This window comes from Psittacula echo, assembly GCF_963264785.1.
Source record: "Psittacula echo genome assembly, chromosome: 5".
Classification (NCBI taxonomy): Eukaryota; Metazoa; Chordata; class Aves; order Psittaciformes; family Psittacidae; genus Psittacula; species Psittacula echo.
The window spans coordinates 65,489,827-65,508,452 of NC_137739.1; the positions used below are offsets into that span (position 1 = coordinate 65,489,827).

An 18,626-nucleotide genomic window follows, 5' to 3' on the forward strand; every position below is an offset into this window, starting at 1 on the left:
AGTTTCAATTAGATACAATTTGCCCTGATCAGAAGTGTGCTCTCAAATACATTTTTAATATTTTATAGATTAGCACTCAAAAGGAAGCAGAGCCTAGAAGAAAAATAACAGCTGCCTCAGCTTCTTTTCTGTGACTGCTAATGAATTAATGATTATTTTTTACATCCCTTATACCAAGAGCAGGAATCACAGAATCACAGAATCCTGAGGGTTGGAAGGGACCTCAAAAGATCATCTAGTCCAACCCCACTGCAAGAGCAGGGTAACCTAGAGTACATCACACAGGAACTTGTCCAGCCGGGCCTTGAATATCTCCAACATAGGAGACTCCACAACCCCCCTGGGCAACCTGTTCCAGTGCTCTGTCAAATGTCACAGTAAAGAAGTTTTTCCTGATGTTCACATGGAACCTCTTATGCTCCAGTTTACACCCATTCCCCTTGTCCTATCACTGGACATCACTGAGAAAAGCCTAGCTCCATCATCCTGACACTCATCCTTTACATATTTGTAAACATTGATGAGGTCACCCCTCAGTCTCCTCTTCTCCAAGCTAAAGAGACCCAGCTCCCTCAGCCTCTCCTCATAAGGGAGATGTTCCACTCCCTTAATCATCTTTGTGGCTCTGCGCTGGACTCTTTCAAGCAATTCCCTGTCCTTCTTGAACTGAGGGGCCCAGAACTGGACACAATATTCCAGATGTGGTCTCACCAAGGCAGAGTAGAGGGGGAGGAGAACCTCTCTTGACCTACTAACCACACCCTTCCTAATGCACCCTAGGATGCCATTGGCCTACTTGGCCACAGGGGCACAGTGCTGGCTCATGGTCATCCTCCCATCCACCAGGAGCCCCAGCTCCCTTTCCCCTTCACTACTTTCCAGCAGGTCAACCCCTAACCTGTACTGGTACATGGCGTTGTTCCTGCCCAGATGCAGGACTCTAAACTTTCCCTTGTTGAATTTCATCAAGTTTCTCCCCACCCAACTCTCCAGCCTGTCCAGGTCTCGCTGAATGGCAACACAGCCTTCTGGTGTGTCAGCCACTCCTCCCAGTTTAGTGTCATCAGCGAACTTGCTGAGGGTACACTCAGTTCCCTCATCCAGGTCATTGATGAAAATATTAAACAGCACTGGTCCCAGCACCGACCCCTGAGGGACTCCACTAGTCACAGACCTCCAGCTAGATTCTGCCTCATTGACCACAACTCTCTGCCTTCTTCCTTTCAGCCGGTTCTTGATCCACCTCACTACCTGATCATCAAGCCCACACTTCCTTAGCTTATCTATGAGGATGCTGTGGGAGACAGTATCAAATGCCTCACTGAAATCAAGAAAAACCACATCTACCGCTCTACCATCATCCATCCACCTAGTTACTTCCTCATAGAAGGCTATAAGGTTGGTCAAACATGACTTCCCCTTGGTAAAACCATGTTGGCTACTCTTAATGACCCCCTCATCCTTGATATGTCTAGAGATGGTGTCAAGAATAAGTTGTTCCATCACTTTTCCAAGGATGGAGGCAAGGCTGAGGAATGAAAGGCTTTAACAGTCAGGATCCCAAAAAAATTAGAAAAGGGTGGCCAAGGTGGATTCCTAAATTGATTGTGATGAGCTGGGGCCAGTCACTGGGAGAGGGGGAGTTGTAAGGGCAGAGGGAACATGGTTTCCTGGGAGCATCCCAGGTCACCTGCAGACAGGGGAAGTGAGGGACCACTGCCGCAGGGATCTTCTTGTTCCTAATTGTTGCATTTGCACAGATAAAAAAAAAACTTGTGTACGAATCTGAGTGTGTATGAGAGTGTGTTTATATACATAATGTATGTGTGTATATAAAGAGATGGGGTAGAGGACAGAGGGAGAAATTAAACACATAGTTTGTATATTGGGATATGTATAAAGGTAGACAAATCAAAGGCTTTTGACTCTGGAATGACAAACTGAGTAACTTAAACAACAAATATACATGGCTGTTCTTCCTAAGCAGTAAAAGGAGAGAAAGGTATCCAATAGCTCTGTCCACCATAAGCTGTTGATTAACCAGATCAGCTGTTATTTAATCCAACTTTCTCTGAAGTATTGAGGGTTTTTCAAGTGCCCTGAAAATCAAACGGTTTGTCTTATCTAAATCAAATGAGGTAGTATGTTCCTCATCCTTTTGCTTTCAATAGGATTTCAGTTTGACATTTGTTTGGTTTTGTGTCTTCAGTTTCAATTTTTCGGACAGCAAAGCAGTCTGGAGTTAAGTGCTGTACAGACCCTGGTTGATCTTCAAGCCTTTAAAGCTGCCTTCAGTGACTGTCGTATTAGTGGGATATAGGAAGGTAGAGTGTTCCATGCAAACAGCCTTCTTTCTTTCTGTACTGTGCTCTGAAATAATTTCTCAGGGTTTTAAGTGGATGCTTAAACAGCAGGTTAAAAATTCTTTGCTTTGATCTGAAATACCTGATAAAAAAGCATGGATTTTCTGGAGTCCTTCTTTCTATGTTTGTAATATTTTTATTTTATTTACTGGTCAAAATGCCTCTACTTTATTTATCTTTTGTAATGCATATCTAATAAATTTTGGGCCGCAGATCAAGAAAAAATCCCAAAGGAAAAAGAATAAACAAAAGAAGAGGGAAGAAAAAAACATGAGAAAAAAATTATTTATACTTGCGCAGTGTTTATGTATATTTATGAACAAACATCGCTATAACCCAGCTGTAACTTTGCCCTGTTGTTAGCCAGCTACAAAGGCATCAGTGCTCTATTCATTGTCAGTTATTTCAACAGACTGCTGAGATAAGAATGATGATATTTTCAAAGATTTGTTTCACATTTCTTAGTAAAGGCTGGTATCTCTGTAGTATGCTGCCGCAGTCCCTATTTACTGTGAAAGCACAATAATCTGTCCTACTCATTCCAAGCTGCTCAACTATGCAAATGTTACATATGATACTTGTATAAAATGCAGGCTTATTCTAGCATCCTTGTAGCTGTACATCAGGACTCTGGACCTATAAACCGTGTGCTTACATGTGTGCATTATGCTTTCTAGGGCTACACCAGGTCCGGGGCTGGGTGGAAGTGGAACAGAAGACAACTGTTCGTACTGAGCCAGGAAAGGAGGAAGTGGGTCAGTCTACAATTATAACCTGAGGATCTTTGGAAGTTTAAAAATTTCCTCTTTAAACTTACATTCACATTTCTCTGTAGATTTTCTCCTAACAGCAAGTCTGATGTCCTAGCAGCATCAACAATGAGCCAGGGTCCTGTTTCTTTTCAACGTCTCCAAACTATTTTGAATGAGTGGAGCTGTGTCTTTCAATATTAGTCCTAGATGTGAAGCCCATAAATGACGCAGTGATTTCCTCACTGAGTCATAAATTGGCCTGTGACACAACATTGCGGTTGCAGACACATGCAGATTGGAAATTAATACACTGAGATTGAGAGTTATGACAGCATATAAAAGTCAGACCATTCAAGCTCTATTAAATCTCTTAATAAAGCATCTAAGAAGCATGAGAAAACCTTGCATTACCTTATCTAAATTTGTCATTAATGAAAACATAAATATTTAAAACCCATGAAGTTATTAACTAAATTAACTAGAATTATTTTGAAGGTACAATTTTCTCATCCAGATCACCAGCCAGTGAAATCTCTGTTTAAATGGATAGACTTATGCCATCACACACAGCTTTAGCTCTAAAAGCTGATACTGATAAAGTCAGATATGTTTTTAAAGCATACTACGTTTGGAGCATTAGGGTGTTTATTTTTCATCACAGCTACATATTCATTTGTCCTATGATTTAAGAACCATAAAACCACATTTAATTAAAAAAGAAAGTTCACTTATGACAACTTACCATTCTGTAAAGTTTATCCTCCAGATCCTGATTAATTCTTTGTAAGGCTAGGTAATTGTTTTGTATCCTAAAACAAAGATGATATAATGTAATTGAATACATTATTTTTCATGTTGTTCTTTACCTGTAATTTTTGCATCAGTAAAAACCTTGGCTTGCAATACTTGAAATCTTCTTTTTTATCACTGCTGTTGCCAGTCAGTGGTTGCCTTTGAAATGTAATTACCATCTACTTCCTAAGCAAGCTTCTTTTTTCATGTCTGCTTGCTATAATTAGCAGCAAATTCCACCAGGAAGTGAAAATATGTCTGCTGTTCTCCACTTGTGCGCAGACATGCATCACAGCATGGGAACTTGCACAAAGAGATTGTAGCTTTACATCAGGCTCAGGAATAATATCCTAGAGAGGAAGCTTGAGCTGTATGCTTTCTTATGTGTCTTTTAGTACAGAAAAAGATTAATGTGGCAATCTTAATAAGGAAAATTACAGCAGAAACCTAATGACTGTAGCAAAAGCACTGTATAAAGAGAATATTCCTTCCTTTTACAGAAGTTCAAGGAATTGCCTATTCTCAAGAGCAAAATACATCCTCTTTCTCCAGGACATACATTCAGATAGCTTAGCCTGGAAAAGGTTTATTAGCATCAAGGGACTGAATGGACTCACAAAATGAGGCTTCCTTGCTTATTATAGAAAGATGCACCAAAGTTTCAATCTGTACATCTTTAGGTTGCTTAGATGGTAACCTTGGTATTGTAATGAACAAGCTGCACTGCCTATGGGAAAAGCATCCTTATAAGGAGGATAGCTCCTTGATCTTGTTTGTACATACCATCTCAACAGGAAGTAAAGCAAATGCTAGAAGCTCAGCTGTGAAAACTTTGTCTGAATATGTTTGCACTGGGAATCTTATGCCAACAGGTCAAAGTATTTTCAATAGTGAGTTGATTTTAGGTAGCATGCAAGTGTTAGGGTTAGTTCACTGCAAGAGTGATCACAGATTTAATGCATGTTTTTTTTTCAGCAGAAAGCCACTGCTCTGAGAAGCCTGGATCTGTGTGTAGTTTCCATAATGATCAGGAAGGGACTGGGATTAAAGAAGTCCCTTTGGTTTATTGTATGGTTAGCAGTGGTTCTTAAAACTGGAATGAAGATTTTCATTTGAACTATGCCATTGAAAACTGAGGGGTCCAACTCACCCCTTTGTGGCAGTGAAGCAGTGTGATGGTTCAGGTCTCTCCCTGCATCTGTTGCCATGGAGATTTTCTTTCCAGTTAAATGATAAAAATTCTCCATTCAGGGACAGGCCAGTGGCTCATGGTGCCCCTCGCAAGGTATGCAGTGCTCTGGCCTGAGGTTCCCAGTAATATGGTAACATCTGCCCCACAGACCTGGGAGGGGATTTCTGTGCAGAGGACATCTGCTCTGTGGGCATAAATGATGACACCCCCATGGATGAATCTCCCTGGGGTATCAAGGGTCAGCCCAGCCTCAAGCCATCCATTTCAAACATGCACTGAGAGCCCGGAAGAAGTTTCAGTGGCATGTATGTTTTACAGAGCTACAGAGTGGAGATTTTCTCACTCTAAGGAGGATTTGCGGTACAGTGTTTGCTAAGGTGGTGACCCAAATGGGCTGAAAATCTGTGAGACTTGAACTAACCTATGGTTTGGTCGTTACTCACCAGTTCTCACAGTGCCATTGTGTAAATGTCTGTGTGACTTAAAGGATTGATTGAAGTTTACGGATCTCTACATTGTCCGTGCTCCAGTTAAACACAGCATTTGCCACTAAGCTCCTGTATAGACATTTATTTGTGCAGATCTAGGTATACTTGGGATTTTCATGGCTATTTAGCTATCAACACAACAGAGAGAAATCTCAAGGTACCTCGTAACCAGCTTTTCATGGCACAGGCAAAATCAGAAATGATTTGGTAAATTAGTGGTAGCAAAAATGCTTAGATTGGCTTTGCCTGCAAACTGCTACTCAGCACAAACATACTTATGTTTTGCTGGTAAGGCTGTGTGCCGTGGTGTGGAGAAAAAGGATTTAAAAAGTGTGATAAGGCCTGCTGGCTGAGACCTGAAGTGCCCCAGGTCTGTCTGATCTCCTCTGTCATGGTCTGCTGTTTTTCTCTAATAAAGCAAAATAGAAAAAGTTAACCTTGCTTTGCACCCAGGCAGTTTGTGGCTCAATTAGAGGTAGTGTTAAACTGATGGAAACTTTCAGCACCTGCAGCCTCCTAAAATTTTGCATGGGTTCAAACTCATCTGTATAAATTCCTGAAAGAAAAGAGGGAAAAAAATACTGGTTCAGGACTTTTCTAGCTCAAGCGTCTCCATATTCCAGTCTGTTCTGCAGTGTAGGCCTATGAGGAGAACCCAAGGGAGATCCTGAAGTTTCCCTTTGTAGAACTTTGAGTTCATTAATAAAACCAGCAGTAACTGCTAATTGCCACTTGGATATCTGGCTTGTGAGGGTGGCAATACAGCACTGGGTTTCCTCCTCAGCTTCTGCTGGCACTTTTTCTCTTGAACATAGATTATGGGATGGTTAGTTACCATTAGTATATTTGGTCTTTGATGGCAACACTTCCATGCCATAGATAGGTAGAGGATTTTTGCAAGAGCTTATCACAGTCTGCTTCTCTGCTTCTGATTTCTTTTCTCTTTGACCATCAAATTTTCCTCTGTTGTATGTTTAGGAGAAAGTAGGCCACAAACCCTAGTTCTTTATCACATTAATTTAGCGTAGAAAAAGCCTGATCACCTCACAGTAAAATAAAATCCAATATAATTGAAAAATCCACATTAAGTAGGAAATTGTTTTTCAAAACGTGTTTCTATTGAGAACAGTATGCAAAGGTAGTCAAAATAAACACAAATACATGCACACGTACACAAGCACGTACACATGCACATAGATGCATATAACCCAAATTGGAAATCCACTGTTGCCAAAAGAAGCGTCAGCAAATGTGGGTGGTGAGGAGAGAAATGGACCTAGAAATATTTGGAAGAAAGTGTTAAAGGGATAAAGGAGGAACAGAATAGTTAAATTAATCTGTGGGCAACACTGTAAAAAAAAAAAAAAAAAGAATTGGGAAAATTATTCAAATTTGAAAATGATCAGATAGACAAACGGTAACTTAACCCTGTTTGCAGAAAAAATACACCCAGATAGCCTGAATGTTGCATGAAACATTTTAACATTGTAAATCAGGCTTTTTTGTAATGAAAGCAAACAGCAAGTCAGCTTTGCTACCCTGTGAAACTGCCGTAAGAATAAGCTCCTGTGAATCAATAACTTTTTACCATTTTTTGATGGCTTTCTTTGTTGTTTGTATTGTTAGGTGATACCCATGTGCCTCCAGGTGCATATATGGGCATGTATTAAATGCATGTTTAGATTCTTGACCAAATTAGGGTCTAATTAAAAATATTCTGACCATATTGAACATTACATGTCTGGGTTCTAACTCAGCAGACAACACACTCTTCTCTAAGACTGAAGATCACCACTAAAGAGGAAGTCTGCAAAAGCCTCAGTTTCTCTGTTTCCACTCAGTCTCAAGCCCTCTTAAGGCCATGAAATACATCTAAAGTAAAACACAGGCTTGAGCTGACTATCTTGAAAGAAGAGAATTTCATCCAAAGTGCAGCTTAGCTTTGAAGAGTGACTGCTAAAATGGTAACTTCTTGTTCAAAAAACCTTTCCTCTCTCTGTTGTCACCAGTTGGACTTTCTCACAAAAAAAAAGGGAGTTTTCCCTTCACTTATTCCAAAGCTAAAACAGCTACAGGATTTCTGTCCATGAAACACCCTGTTAGTCCATGAAATATCTTGCTTTTGGTGAAACAACTGGGGGGGTGTGTGTGTGCGTGAATCTTTGTATGGGTTTATTTCTTGTGTTCTGGTAAAAGTTATGATGGGGGCCAAGTTTTTTTCCAAGGTAGGGTCTCAAGGAGGAAACCCAGCAAGAACTTTGGAGTCCAGTTTTGGTTTCAAGATTGGTATTTGAATTTTTTTTTAATTTTATCCTAAAAAAAAGTTTTGCTGATCACATCAGATAGGGGCCTACTGTGAGGTATATGAAATCCCCAGTCTCTTTTCAGTCACTTTTCAAAGCTGGTCCTATGCTTTACAGTTAATATATTCAAACTTGCTCAGCAGTGCCCTGCTTTTGCTCCCACCAGAAATAAAGAAAAAGGCCACCTCTAAACATTTGTAGAGAGGTCGAAAACTTGACCATTAAGCCACATATGTGACCTCCTTGTTTGGCTAAGAGAGGGGAGGCCTAGCAGCAACACAGGTAGTTCTGGATAAATTAAGATACTATAGGCATTCATTCAGAAAGGAATATAAGCGGATGGCCATTCAGCCTCTCAGAAAAATTCTGCACTTAGTTATGGAAGTTTAATAGCAGAAATGTTCTCTAGTATGCAAGTGGATCCTGTACACAGGGCTTATTTCATTTTGGGGGTGTGTGTATGAATTTCTCTCCCTTTACTTCTCTTGAATAAAACAAGAGATACATTACTGAAACTAATTCTAGTTCCTTGTTTTTCTCACACTGATTTTCCTTGAGACATGTTGCTGACATGCTTTTGGATGACAGTTTCGTATTAGAGGTTATCGTTCTCCAGGTTGGGAAGTCTAGTTCAACTTGTGGTATGCCTTGCTGTTCTCAATCAAAACATTTTTAACGCTCACCTCATAAAATATTTTGGGCTTCAAATATGATATGTCTTCAGGGGAGTAATCACCTGCCTGAAACATAATTTTAAATGCAAGTTTTCTTTGTAATATGGTACAATGGCCCATTAGAAGATTGGAAAGTCAGTTCTACCAATCTGATGTTTGGTCTAGACTCTGCCTAGAGCAAAGGAAGACTGCCTGGCCTGAGTTTTGAAGGGTGCTTAACTCATCAGTGCCAAATGACTAGGAAGCCTCTTTGTTTTAACAAAGTTGGGTGGTCAGCACCTCTGCTAATTTATGGCGACTGCGTCTGAAATAATTCTTCAAGAGAAAAGAGTACTAGCATTCCCTGTCTTGTAATGTACTGGAGCAAACCTATGTCAAGAGTGAAGTTACTTTTCATAGCTCAGTGAAGTGATGCGAAATACACTGTTGGCAAGAAAACAGCATGGACAACCTCCATACTGCTCTTGATAGACGTGTGTAGATTTTAGCCTTGTCTTAAGAAGTGTCCCCGGTTAAGGAAGCATTTAAGTTATAAGATCACATTAGGTTGTTTCCTAATTTGAGGCCTTACGGCTTCATTCTCTTTAAAATTTGGATCAAACAATTTGACTGACTCAGTTTGTTGGTGTTTTCTGGATTTGTTTTGGTTTGGTTTTTGCCTTCTGCAAGGAATAAAAGATATTTCTTTGGGTATGAATTGGGTTTGAAGCCCTGGGATGATTCATTCTGAATTTTGTTTTGACTCATCCAATGAGCTAAATCAAACAGTTCAATTATCTACATCATTTTAGAAACATCTCACAAGAAATGCAAATACATTCCTGCATAAATGGATAATTTTAGGTTCAGAAGTTTTGCAAACAAATGAAAAAATTGATAATAAGAATTACTGATAAATTTAAAGCTAGATTACAGACCATTTTAATCAGCGCCAGGAATGTCAGCAGTGCACGCGTATTATAATTTGTCATTAACATTAACTGGGCCCCTGATTTGCAATGATTCTGTACCACAGCTTCAACAATTTTAAATAATAATAGGTTTTGGTATCATTCCAGTCTACTTGGGATTAAAAAGTGAATGATATGCTATAGCATCATGTAAAATGTCATAATAGTATTTGAATTGTACATAGTCTCAGCTTTGAGTGGTGGAGGACCAAATTCTATTCTGTTGTATCAATGCAATGGAGAATAACAACAGAAAACGTGCAGCTAAACTAATTAAAAAACATTTATCTGTATATATAAATTATAAGTACATATATATAGTGTGCTTATAATCTTTGTATGTGTAACATAATGTGGCACTAATCCACATGTATATTTACACATAAAGTGTCATATATGCACTTATATTTGTATATTTCTATATGCATATTTACTATAAATACAGAGACATTTTACATATCACATGTAAATAACTTCATGTGGTATGTAACATATGTTTGGATAAATGAAACATGTATATTCAGTGTGAAAGCATGATGCATAATGAATAATAAGTCACGTATGTTTGAGAATATATGATTATATTTTTATTCATACATCTTACACAGCCACTTATAAATTCCTAATGACTGTTTATTTCAAAAACTTAGTTACTAACCTTCTCAGTTTTTCAGTTACTTTTTCAAGTTCCTCCTGAGCACGTCTCAATTCTATTTCAAGATACTGACGTGTAGAATCAAATTCCGTTTCAAGCATTTCCAGTTTATGGGTAGTGTATGATAGACGCTTTCGTAATTCCCCCTTCTGTTCTTGCAAAGTACTAGAAAAACAAAGACCACAGCTGTAGAATTTAGCTGCTCCCAAAAAGCTTTTCATGATCCACTCTTTGATCAGTTCCCTAGAGTATAGGTTGGCATTAAGCCAGATAAGTGTGCTTAGTAATTTGTTTACTTCACTGTGAAAATCTGATTTAGACAGTTGACTATCTTCCCATCTGGCCTTTCCAGTGCATTAGTTGCTAATATCTTATTAACTAATATTTTGTAAAAGAATCCTCATTATAATATAAAATACAGTACAGTTTGGTTTCAAACAGGACCTGTCATTTAGAGTTATCTTAATGTACCACGACTGAAGTAGCAGATATCTATAGAGAAGCATTTCTAAATAAACTGTGCAAAAATATTTCCTTGCTAATAATACAAGTTATATTTTGTGGAGAAAGAAAATTTTGTCTTACTTGATGCAATTTCCACCCTAATCCCTGGCGATAATGCTTCTGGAAATGGTAATAAATTAATATTGTAGTAATTTTAAAGTTATGGATCTTTTCCCATTTTCCCGCTTCTGTGGGAGCAAAGAGTATGACACAGGTGTGATCCTTAATTTTTCTCAGTTCTTTCACTAATAAAGAGTTTATTCCCTGCTTGTAAGCTAACTTTAGTCGCACACTTTGACTAAACAAACATTAGGCACAGAATTTAGAGAAAGATGGTTTTCACTATTATTTTTCTCTTTAATTTAGAGATCACATAAAATAGCATAAAGCTGGGAGATACAAGCAAAATTTTTATAATGAAGGTCAAAGTGCAATCTGCATCCAGATAATCCCTCTGGATTTTCAGTGATGAACCTCAGGCTCCTTTCTGGGCTTTACTGAAGCTTGGCTGTGTGACTTCAGGTAAGCCAGTCTGCACTTGCCTCAGTTCTTATCTGCACTATCCTTTTATCCTTGGTTATTTAGTTTGTAAGCTCCTAAGTTTTCTAGCAAGTTTGCCAGTTGTACAGTAGGATGGGGTTCTGGTCAGAGCTGGTATTTTCCGGAGGTGACTGTAACTTGGTTCAGATACTGCAGTCTCAGTATTGAGCTGATCTCTTGACATCAGGTGAGACCTCTGAGACACTTACGGAACTGAAGTCTGCCGTCACCTAGAGACAAAAGTGCTACCATATGATGCATTGTGAATTGTCTTGTTTGTTTTTAATCATATGTTAAAAATAATTCTTCATAAAAGAATGGCAAATCTCAATTCCCTTTGATGTCAAGCGAATACTGCCATCAGTAGAATAACATTTTGGTTCTTTAATTAGACAAGAGAGTTGAGAACATTATGCCATTCTTCAAGAAACACTTATCTTAGCTGTCTTCATTGTGACTCTCTTCTCTACAAGCTGTGATAGGAGCTTCAGTAACTTAATGCAAAAGCTTTACAGTTGCTGCTTACTTGATCCATGCAGGTTAGAGCTAGGAAACAGTCTAATGTTTTGCCAACACAGTGCTCTATTTCAATTACACATATTGCGTGGTTGCAGTTATACTTAGATTACTACTTGTAGTTATATTCTGTTAATATAACCTAATGCAGACATTCAATGCAGCTCCAGTTAATGCAGTCATTTAGCTTTTATATTTCACTTGGTGAATTAAACCCCCAAATTATCTAGGGAAGTAAGAATCTGAACCCATGCTGCTCATTTCTGCATGTCCTCATTCATGATGTTACCACATCACACTGCCTTTCACTTACTCTGCTTCTAGCTTGTTTTTGCCAGTCATCTGCTCATCTTGGGAAAGAATAGTGGTTAGTTTTCCTTTCTGCAGCCTTGCAACTTGGTTTCTCTTCCGTGAAGTGGGAGTTACAGTGTCAAAACTGTTTGGAGTGAAAAAAAGATTTGATCTCAAGTCTGCTGCCCTAAAAATCTAACCACTAGGATTTGTACTAAAAGTAGACAGTAGGTTCTCCAGCTACAGTTTCAGATAAAAATGACAAGGCTGCTGCTTTATGCTAGGCAAGTGCAGTTAATGCAAATTAAGCCATCTCAGAGGAGGTTATAACATCTTAATGCACTGGGGAGTTTTGGCCACAGGCAGAGTTTGACCTCTGGGAGGAAGAGGGGCTGTAGGGGTACAAATATACTGGGAATGACATGTTGAAGTCAGTAGTAGCTGGAAACTGTTTAACAAAGGAAAAAGAGATAAGTTAATAGCCTCCAATAACTTTGTCTTCTGCTTCCTCATGCAGGTATCTTCTTGCTTTGGGTCTCAGTTGTGGGTAGATTAGATAGGAGCAAAGCATCCGGCTTCTGAAATGAAGTTGCTTCTGCATATGCCTGTGTGCCTAGACCTGTCTATGTGGGGAAATTCGGGCTTCAAAACTTGAGTTCTGGATAAATCTTGATCCTTAGGTGGAAGGCAGTGCTTTGTTAGGGCCCCAGTTCAGAAAATTTTTGAAAGATATACTTCACTTCAGGCTCAGCCTTTTTTTCACTTGAAGTTCACTTTGAAAAGTTTGTATTCTTGAATTTTTTGCTTTCAGAATGGGATTATTCATTCCATTAAAATTAAGCCTATTTTAACAGGCTTCACTGAAACAGTTTACATACATGCACTCTTCCACATAATGCTTTGGGTAGTAAAGCATAGCTGTAACTTTGTACAAAATAAGAAAAAAACCCCAGAGGTTAAGGCATAAGTTAAGAAACTTCAAAGACCAAAGTTATTCTCCTTCAGCAAACCATAATTCTGAAAAAGCTCTTCTCATTTCCACCTAAGCTAGAAAGATGAGGTGGCATCCTGATACCCTCCCAAACATAGCAGAACTCCTGTTCAATGTCTGCTTTGGTTCATCTGACACAAACAAAACCAGCTGGCTACTTTTGAGAGAACTTTTTACTTTTAGACAAGAACAATAACACTTGGTCTATGATGGGATTATTTAAGATGTAAGTAGTACATAGATAACAGTGAGTAATTATTAAAATACAAGTTATTAAACAGAAAATAAAAATTTTAAAAACAATGAAATCGTGTTTTTACATGAACATGCTCATTAGCAGAAAATTTATAGCCACCTTTAAGGAAAGGGAGAAGGAAAAGGAGAAAGGAAGAAGGAGAAGGGGAAGGAGATGGGTATGGAAGGACGGAAGGACGGAAGGAAGGAAGGAAGGAAGGAAGGAAGGAAGGAAGGAAGGAAGGAAAGAAGGGAGGGAGGGAGGGAGGGAGGGTGGGAGGGAGGGAGGAAGGGAGGGTGGGAGGGAGGGAGGGAGGAAGAAAGGAAGGAAGGAATATATTTATATATATAGTTATATATATATGTAACTAAGAAAATAATTAAATGGAAAATATTGCAGCCAGTCGAAAGGAGAGTACTTCTTCACAAGTAAAAAAACATTCTCTGGAAATCTGGTGCTAGGTCTTAGAAAACACATATCCTGTATTCCATGGTCAAAGTTTCTGGAAGAAACTTAGACAGCTGGAAGGAATGCGGAATTACAGAATGGGTTCAAAAATCCTGTAGAGTAGGATCTTTTGTAAAAGTGGTTCTCTATTCCTTTAAATAAGCTCTAAAGTCCTGCTCCTGTGACAACCAGTGGATTGCAAGTCGTTACCCATTTTGCTTCATTAAAGCATTTCTCTAAAAACAACAACAGTAAGTACAATATTAAATATTTAGACTAATGAAAGAAAACCTCTCAAGGGAAGCTACTTTAAAGGTTATTAAAAAGAGGTCTTCAGACTTTCTAAAGTATTATTTTCACCAATTAGCTCTTTTTATACTCATAAAAATATAAAATAAATATGAAAACTTATGTTGACACAGAAATTTGTAGTCCCAGGTATTTTATCACTGCCAATACTTGACACATTTAAATTCCTTAACACATTTAAATGCTCCTTGCCAGGCACTTTAAAGCCCTCTTCCTTCAGGCAGTGCTCTTACAGAGAAATTCCAAGCCTCAGTATTGAATCCTATTGCTGGAGTTGATCCTTAGCAACAATTCAGAGGCTGTTCAGAGGAGATATTATGATGTGGGAGTTAGTACTGCTCAGGCTCTACATTTAGTGAAAAAAGGTCTGTTTTACAGAAGAAAGATGAGAAGGCTGTGCGGGCAATTTCCAGTACCACCAAATACCCTGGGTACTTTCCTAACATTAAAATTTTGCCATCCCAGCTTGCACAAAAATTGAAACAGAGATGTTTGTATTCCTGGTGTTACCTTTCCCTCTCCAATAGGCATCTGTCCATAAAGAGCAGTGAGTGGTCAAAATGGTTAATATTTTCCCTAAATATTCCTGCCAGCCTGCACATTAAGGTGAGCACTGGTGTCACTCTATGAAGATGGGCTGAGAAAGTTAGGGCTGTTCAGCCTGGAGAAGGCTGCATGGAGACCTCATAGCAGCCTTCCAGTATCTGAAGGGGGCTACAAGGATGCTGGGGAGGGACTATTCATCAGGGACTGTAGTGACAGCACAAGGGGTAACGGGTTCAAACTTAAACAGGGGAAGTTTAGATTGGATATAAGGAAGAAATTATTTACTGAGAGGGTGGTGAGGCACTGGAATGGGTTGCCCAGGGAAGCTGTGAATGCTCCATCCTTGGCGGTGTTCAAGGCCAGGTTGGATGAGGCCTTGGGTGGCATGGTTTAGTGTGAGGTGTCCGTGCCCATGGCAGGGGGGTTGGCACTAAATGATCTTAAGGTCCTTTCCAACCCTAACTCCAATTCAATTCAATTCAATTCAATTCAATTCAATTCAATTCAATTCAATTCAATTCAATTCAATTCACTCTCTACAGCTTCAGCCCCAGGGAAAGGTGTGCCAGGTCGATGAGCACAATGGAAATGGACGACATGTACCTATCACACTGCAGCTGTTGGCTGGGATTCATGTATAATGATGGCTGGGGAAGCTCCAGGTGAACATATTTCCATTGGAGCATTTCAGGCAAAGCTGAGATGCCATGTGGCGATGGCCTATTCTGAGGAATACAAAAAGGTTTTCACTGTTATCTGTTACCTGTCTGATCTTCTGCCAGCTTATCTGCTTGGCAGGTGGCCTGATGACAGAGGAGTGCTGGCATGCAGAGTTGGGGTTGTTCAGCTGCCTGGAGGCCAAAAGATTTCTAGAGATTGTCATCTTTTGACAGTCCACAAAGAGCCTGCTCCCTGATCTGTTACTCCCTGAGAGTCAATGTCTATGGTTCTGCCCCATTGCTACGGTGTCCTGGAAACCCCATATTTACACCTGGCTGGTCAAACTGCTTCAGTGGCAACACTTTCACATCTGCCTGCCACTCCAGGGCTTTGATTTGTGGATGGTTCTGGAATGTTGTTTAAATCCATTTTTTGACCTCTTGAAATTCTCCCTGAATGGTTACATTCCTTCTCATAGCTCTAGGATTGAGTAAAACAGAATATGATTAATGGTATTAGGAAGGAAATTAGCAGTGAAAGGAATGCAAAACAATGGCAACATAAATGCGCATATCAAATATACTGAAAAAAGCATATTGAAAGTTCTACTTTCTGAGCAGTGAAACAGACCTTTTAATGCAGCTGTGAAACCCTAAGTCAAACTAACAGCATTTTGCGGGTAAACTTCCTGCCTTGGAGGACGGAATGTGTAAGTAGCAATTAACCGGGGTTGCGGTCTGGGGGCTCTGAGTCTGTACTTGGCTTTGACAAGCATGCTTGGTGCTATTCCAGTCAGGTATACTAAGGCAAGACTGACCTGACCAGAAAAAATATCAGTACTACTGGTCAGCTCTGGCTCCCATTCTTTGTCAGCTGTGATGGGCAGGCACTATCACCAGGATGAAATTAATCTAATCTGTTTTAGGAGACTACTTTTGGATGAGGTGACACAAATCTGGAAGTACCCATTTCCATTAATTACAAAGGGAATATAGTCAAATAGCTCAGACATAGAAAACTGCATCTCATCAGATAACTCCCCCTCTTCCTGACTCAGTACTGTGTGTATGAGATGAGGTAATAGCATTCCTTTTCTTGTTTGTTTGGATTGTGTGGAAGCCCACAAAAAAAACCCCCAAAACAAACAAACAACAAACCACAACTAAATGCTTTCAAAGTGTTTATCAGATCTGTTTCATGTCTGCAATGTGTCACATTCTGCAAAAGGGCTTCATAGGATCAGGAATTTGGGAACACTGAAGGAAATTTAAAAAATATGTTCTGAAACAGAATTTCAAAAAGCATCTTTTCTTCTTCCATCCTGTGTGTTTTTATCTAGGGAAAAGTATAAAACAGTCAGCCCTGCATGCTGTGAAAGAGTCTGAAGAGCAGGAGAGAGTATCTGGGAAAGGACAAGGGACTACTTGTGAATCTAGCCATATTGTACTGACTTACACAACAGAATGGCAGCCAGGAGTCTGGCTGTGTGGTGAGCAGCCAGAGTCTGGGGCCAGGTTTGTGCTGTTCTGGAAGTAATTTCCCAACATGTCTGATTGAGACTTTTGTGGACCTCTGAAAAGAGATTCTTAGCTCAAGGAGAGCAAGCAGCCACATCCCTGGTTTTATTTCTGATCTTGGAATAGAGCCTATCATCACAGAGACAAGAGCAGTCAGCCAGGCAGGAGGCAAGGCCCCAAGAGACCTCTTCTTGACATGTAGCTCACACCCGAGAGAGCAGAAAGCTAGGGACGGAGAGTGTGGGGACATTCTTATCTAGCAGAGATACCAACGGCTCCTTCGTGCCACTGCATTGCTACTCAGTAGAGCTGGACTACATTGCAAACTTCATCTTGGGACTACCAGGGAATTTTGACTTCATCAATTCCTGCTGATCCACAGTTAGTGGTCTGCATTACCGAGGACATTTTATTCCAGCACAGCCCTGCTGCTGGTGACAGGGCATGGCTCTGGCATGGGTCAAACGATGTCTGCATCCTGCCTTGGGTAGAAGTGCTGCATGAAAGGCACCCCAAACCTTGGCTTAGGAGAAATAGCTTTGAGATGGTAGTTGTGTCACTAAATTTGACCCCTCAGCAATATTTTTTAAATTTTTAGTTGTTGGGAAATTAAGTCCAAGCATTTTACAAGTGTTTTCTAGGTTAATGAAAGATCTTTAATGAAGTGGCAATTGGATTTCTATGTTAATCAAGTTTTGATTATGTGTTACATGATTGGGGTCACCATTTCAAAAGGCAGTTTTTGTGGCTACCCTCACACTTGCTCCATCTGATTAGGAGGGGGATGGGATCAAATTACAAAGTTTAGATCCAGATTCTGAGAATCCAGCTACAGACTTGAAATTAATTTTATGGGGGAAATAGATCATGTTGCTGTACCTTAGACCCAGAGCCCAGTCCAAAAATCCCAGCGTCCTTGTGCTCTTTATTCAGCATCTCCACTTGTACCCAAATACCTAAACAAACTTCAGCAATGTGTATCCAAGTTCTACAATAAGTATTTTCCTATAAATTCAGTCTCACACAAACTTTGTTCAGCTCACCTACTTTTTTGTAACTTTTCACCGTCTTTATTTTCCACTACAGCACATCCACCAAATTACTCCATTACTTTCAAAGAAGTTTTATAAATATTTGAAACTTTGAAGTATGAACAGTTTGCCTGTCAAATTGCATGCAGATCTTTCCTTCCTATAGATATATATACACACATAGAGACACATATATAGATAGCTTTCTGAGCGTTTTTGGTGTGGGTTTTTTTTTTTTTTGCAAGTATTAAACCATTTGAATTTTCTTTCCAGTACTCATTTTGAAATAAACAACCTGAAGCTGGGTTTGGATTGTGAGAGAGAAGGTCTGTACATATGTTTCAGAACAAATGTGTGGGTGATACAAATCTGAAGCTCAGATATTTTCCAGATGACTGATGGACACATAAAACAAGTAACAGAGTCCTTTTCTCAGGTTCTAGGCATTCTGGCAGAATCTAAACCAGAGAGAAGGGATGCTTTATCAGGACCAATAGAGTCATTTGGAGGGGAGGTTGGGAAAAAGAGATGTTTAGCAGCTGATGTCCAGGGCTGTGGGACAGATCCTTATATGAGAGTTTATATGCAGCACCTTGGAGAGCTGATACGACTACCCTGAAACATAAATACTGCTGGATTTTGGAAGGTAGATTTTCTTCACCTAGGATGTGACTACCTGCCTCTTGCATAATTTGCACCATTAAAAATTCAGACCAAGCAAGAGATATTATATGATAAATATGTCTAAACTCTATTGGGCTTCTTCATAAGAGGTAGAAAAGAGACACCTATATTAAAAATAAAGCTGATTATGTTTTGGTTATACAGATCTGACAGTCTTTCATTACAAAAGGGAAGACTTCTATACCA

General features: G+C 39.5%; 1 protein-coding gene across 2 annotated transcripts in view; it reads right to left on the reverse strand.

Annotated features, from left to right (window-relative positions):
- The window catches only part of BEGAIN (brain enriched guanylate kinase associated), a gene marked incomplete at both ends in the record, with an annotated part of 169,643 nt that overhangs the window by 54,636 nt on the left and 96,381 nt on the right, over window positions 1-18,626 (reverse strand). For both annotated transcript variants that reach the window (XM_080618858.1, XM_080618857.1), the window contains 2 exons: window positions 3,858-3,924; window positions 10,173-10,334. In XM_080618858.1, coding sequence (XP_080474984.1) covers window positions 3,858-3,924; window positions 10,173-10,334 — 229 coding nt within the window. The remainder of the gene's footprint in view (window positions 1-3,857; window positions 3,925-10,172; window positions 10,335-18,626) is intronic.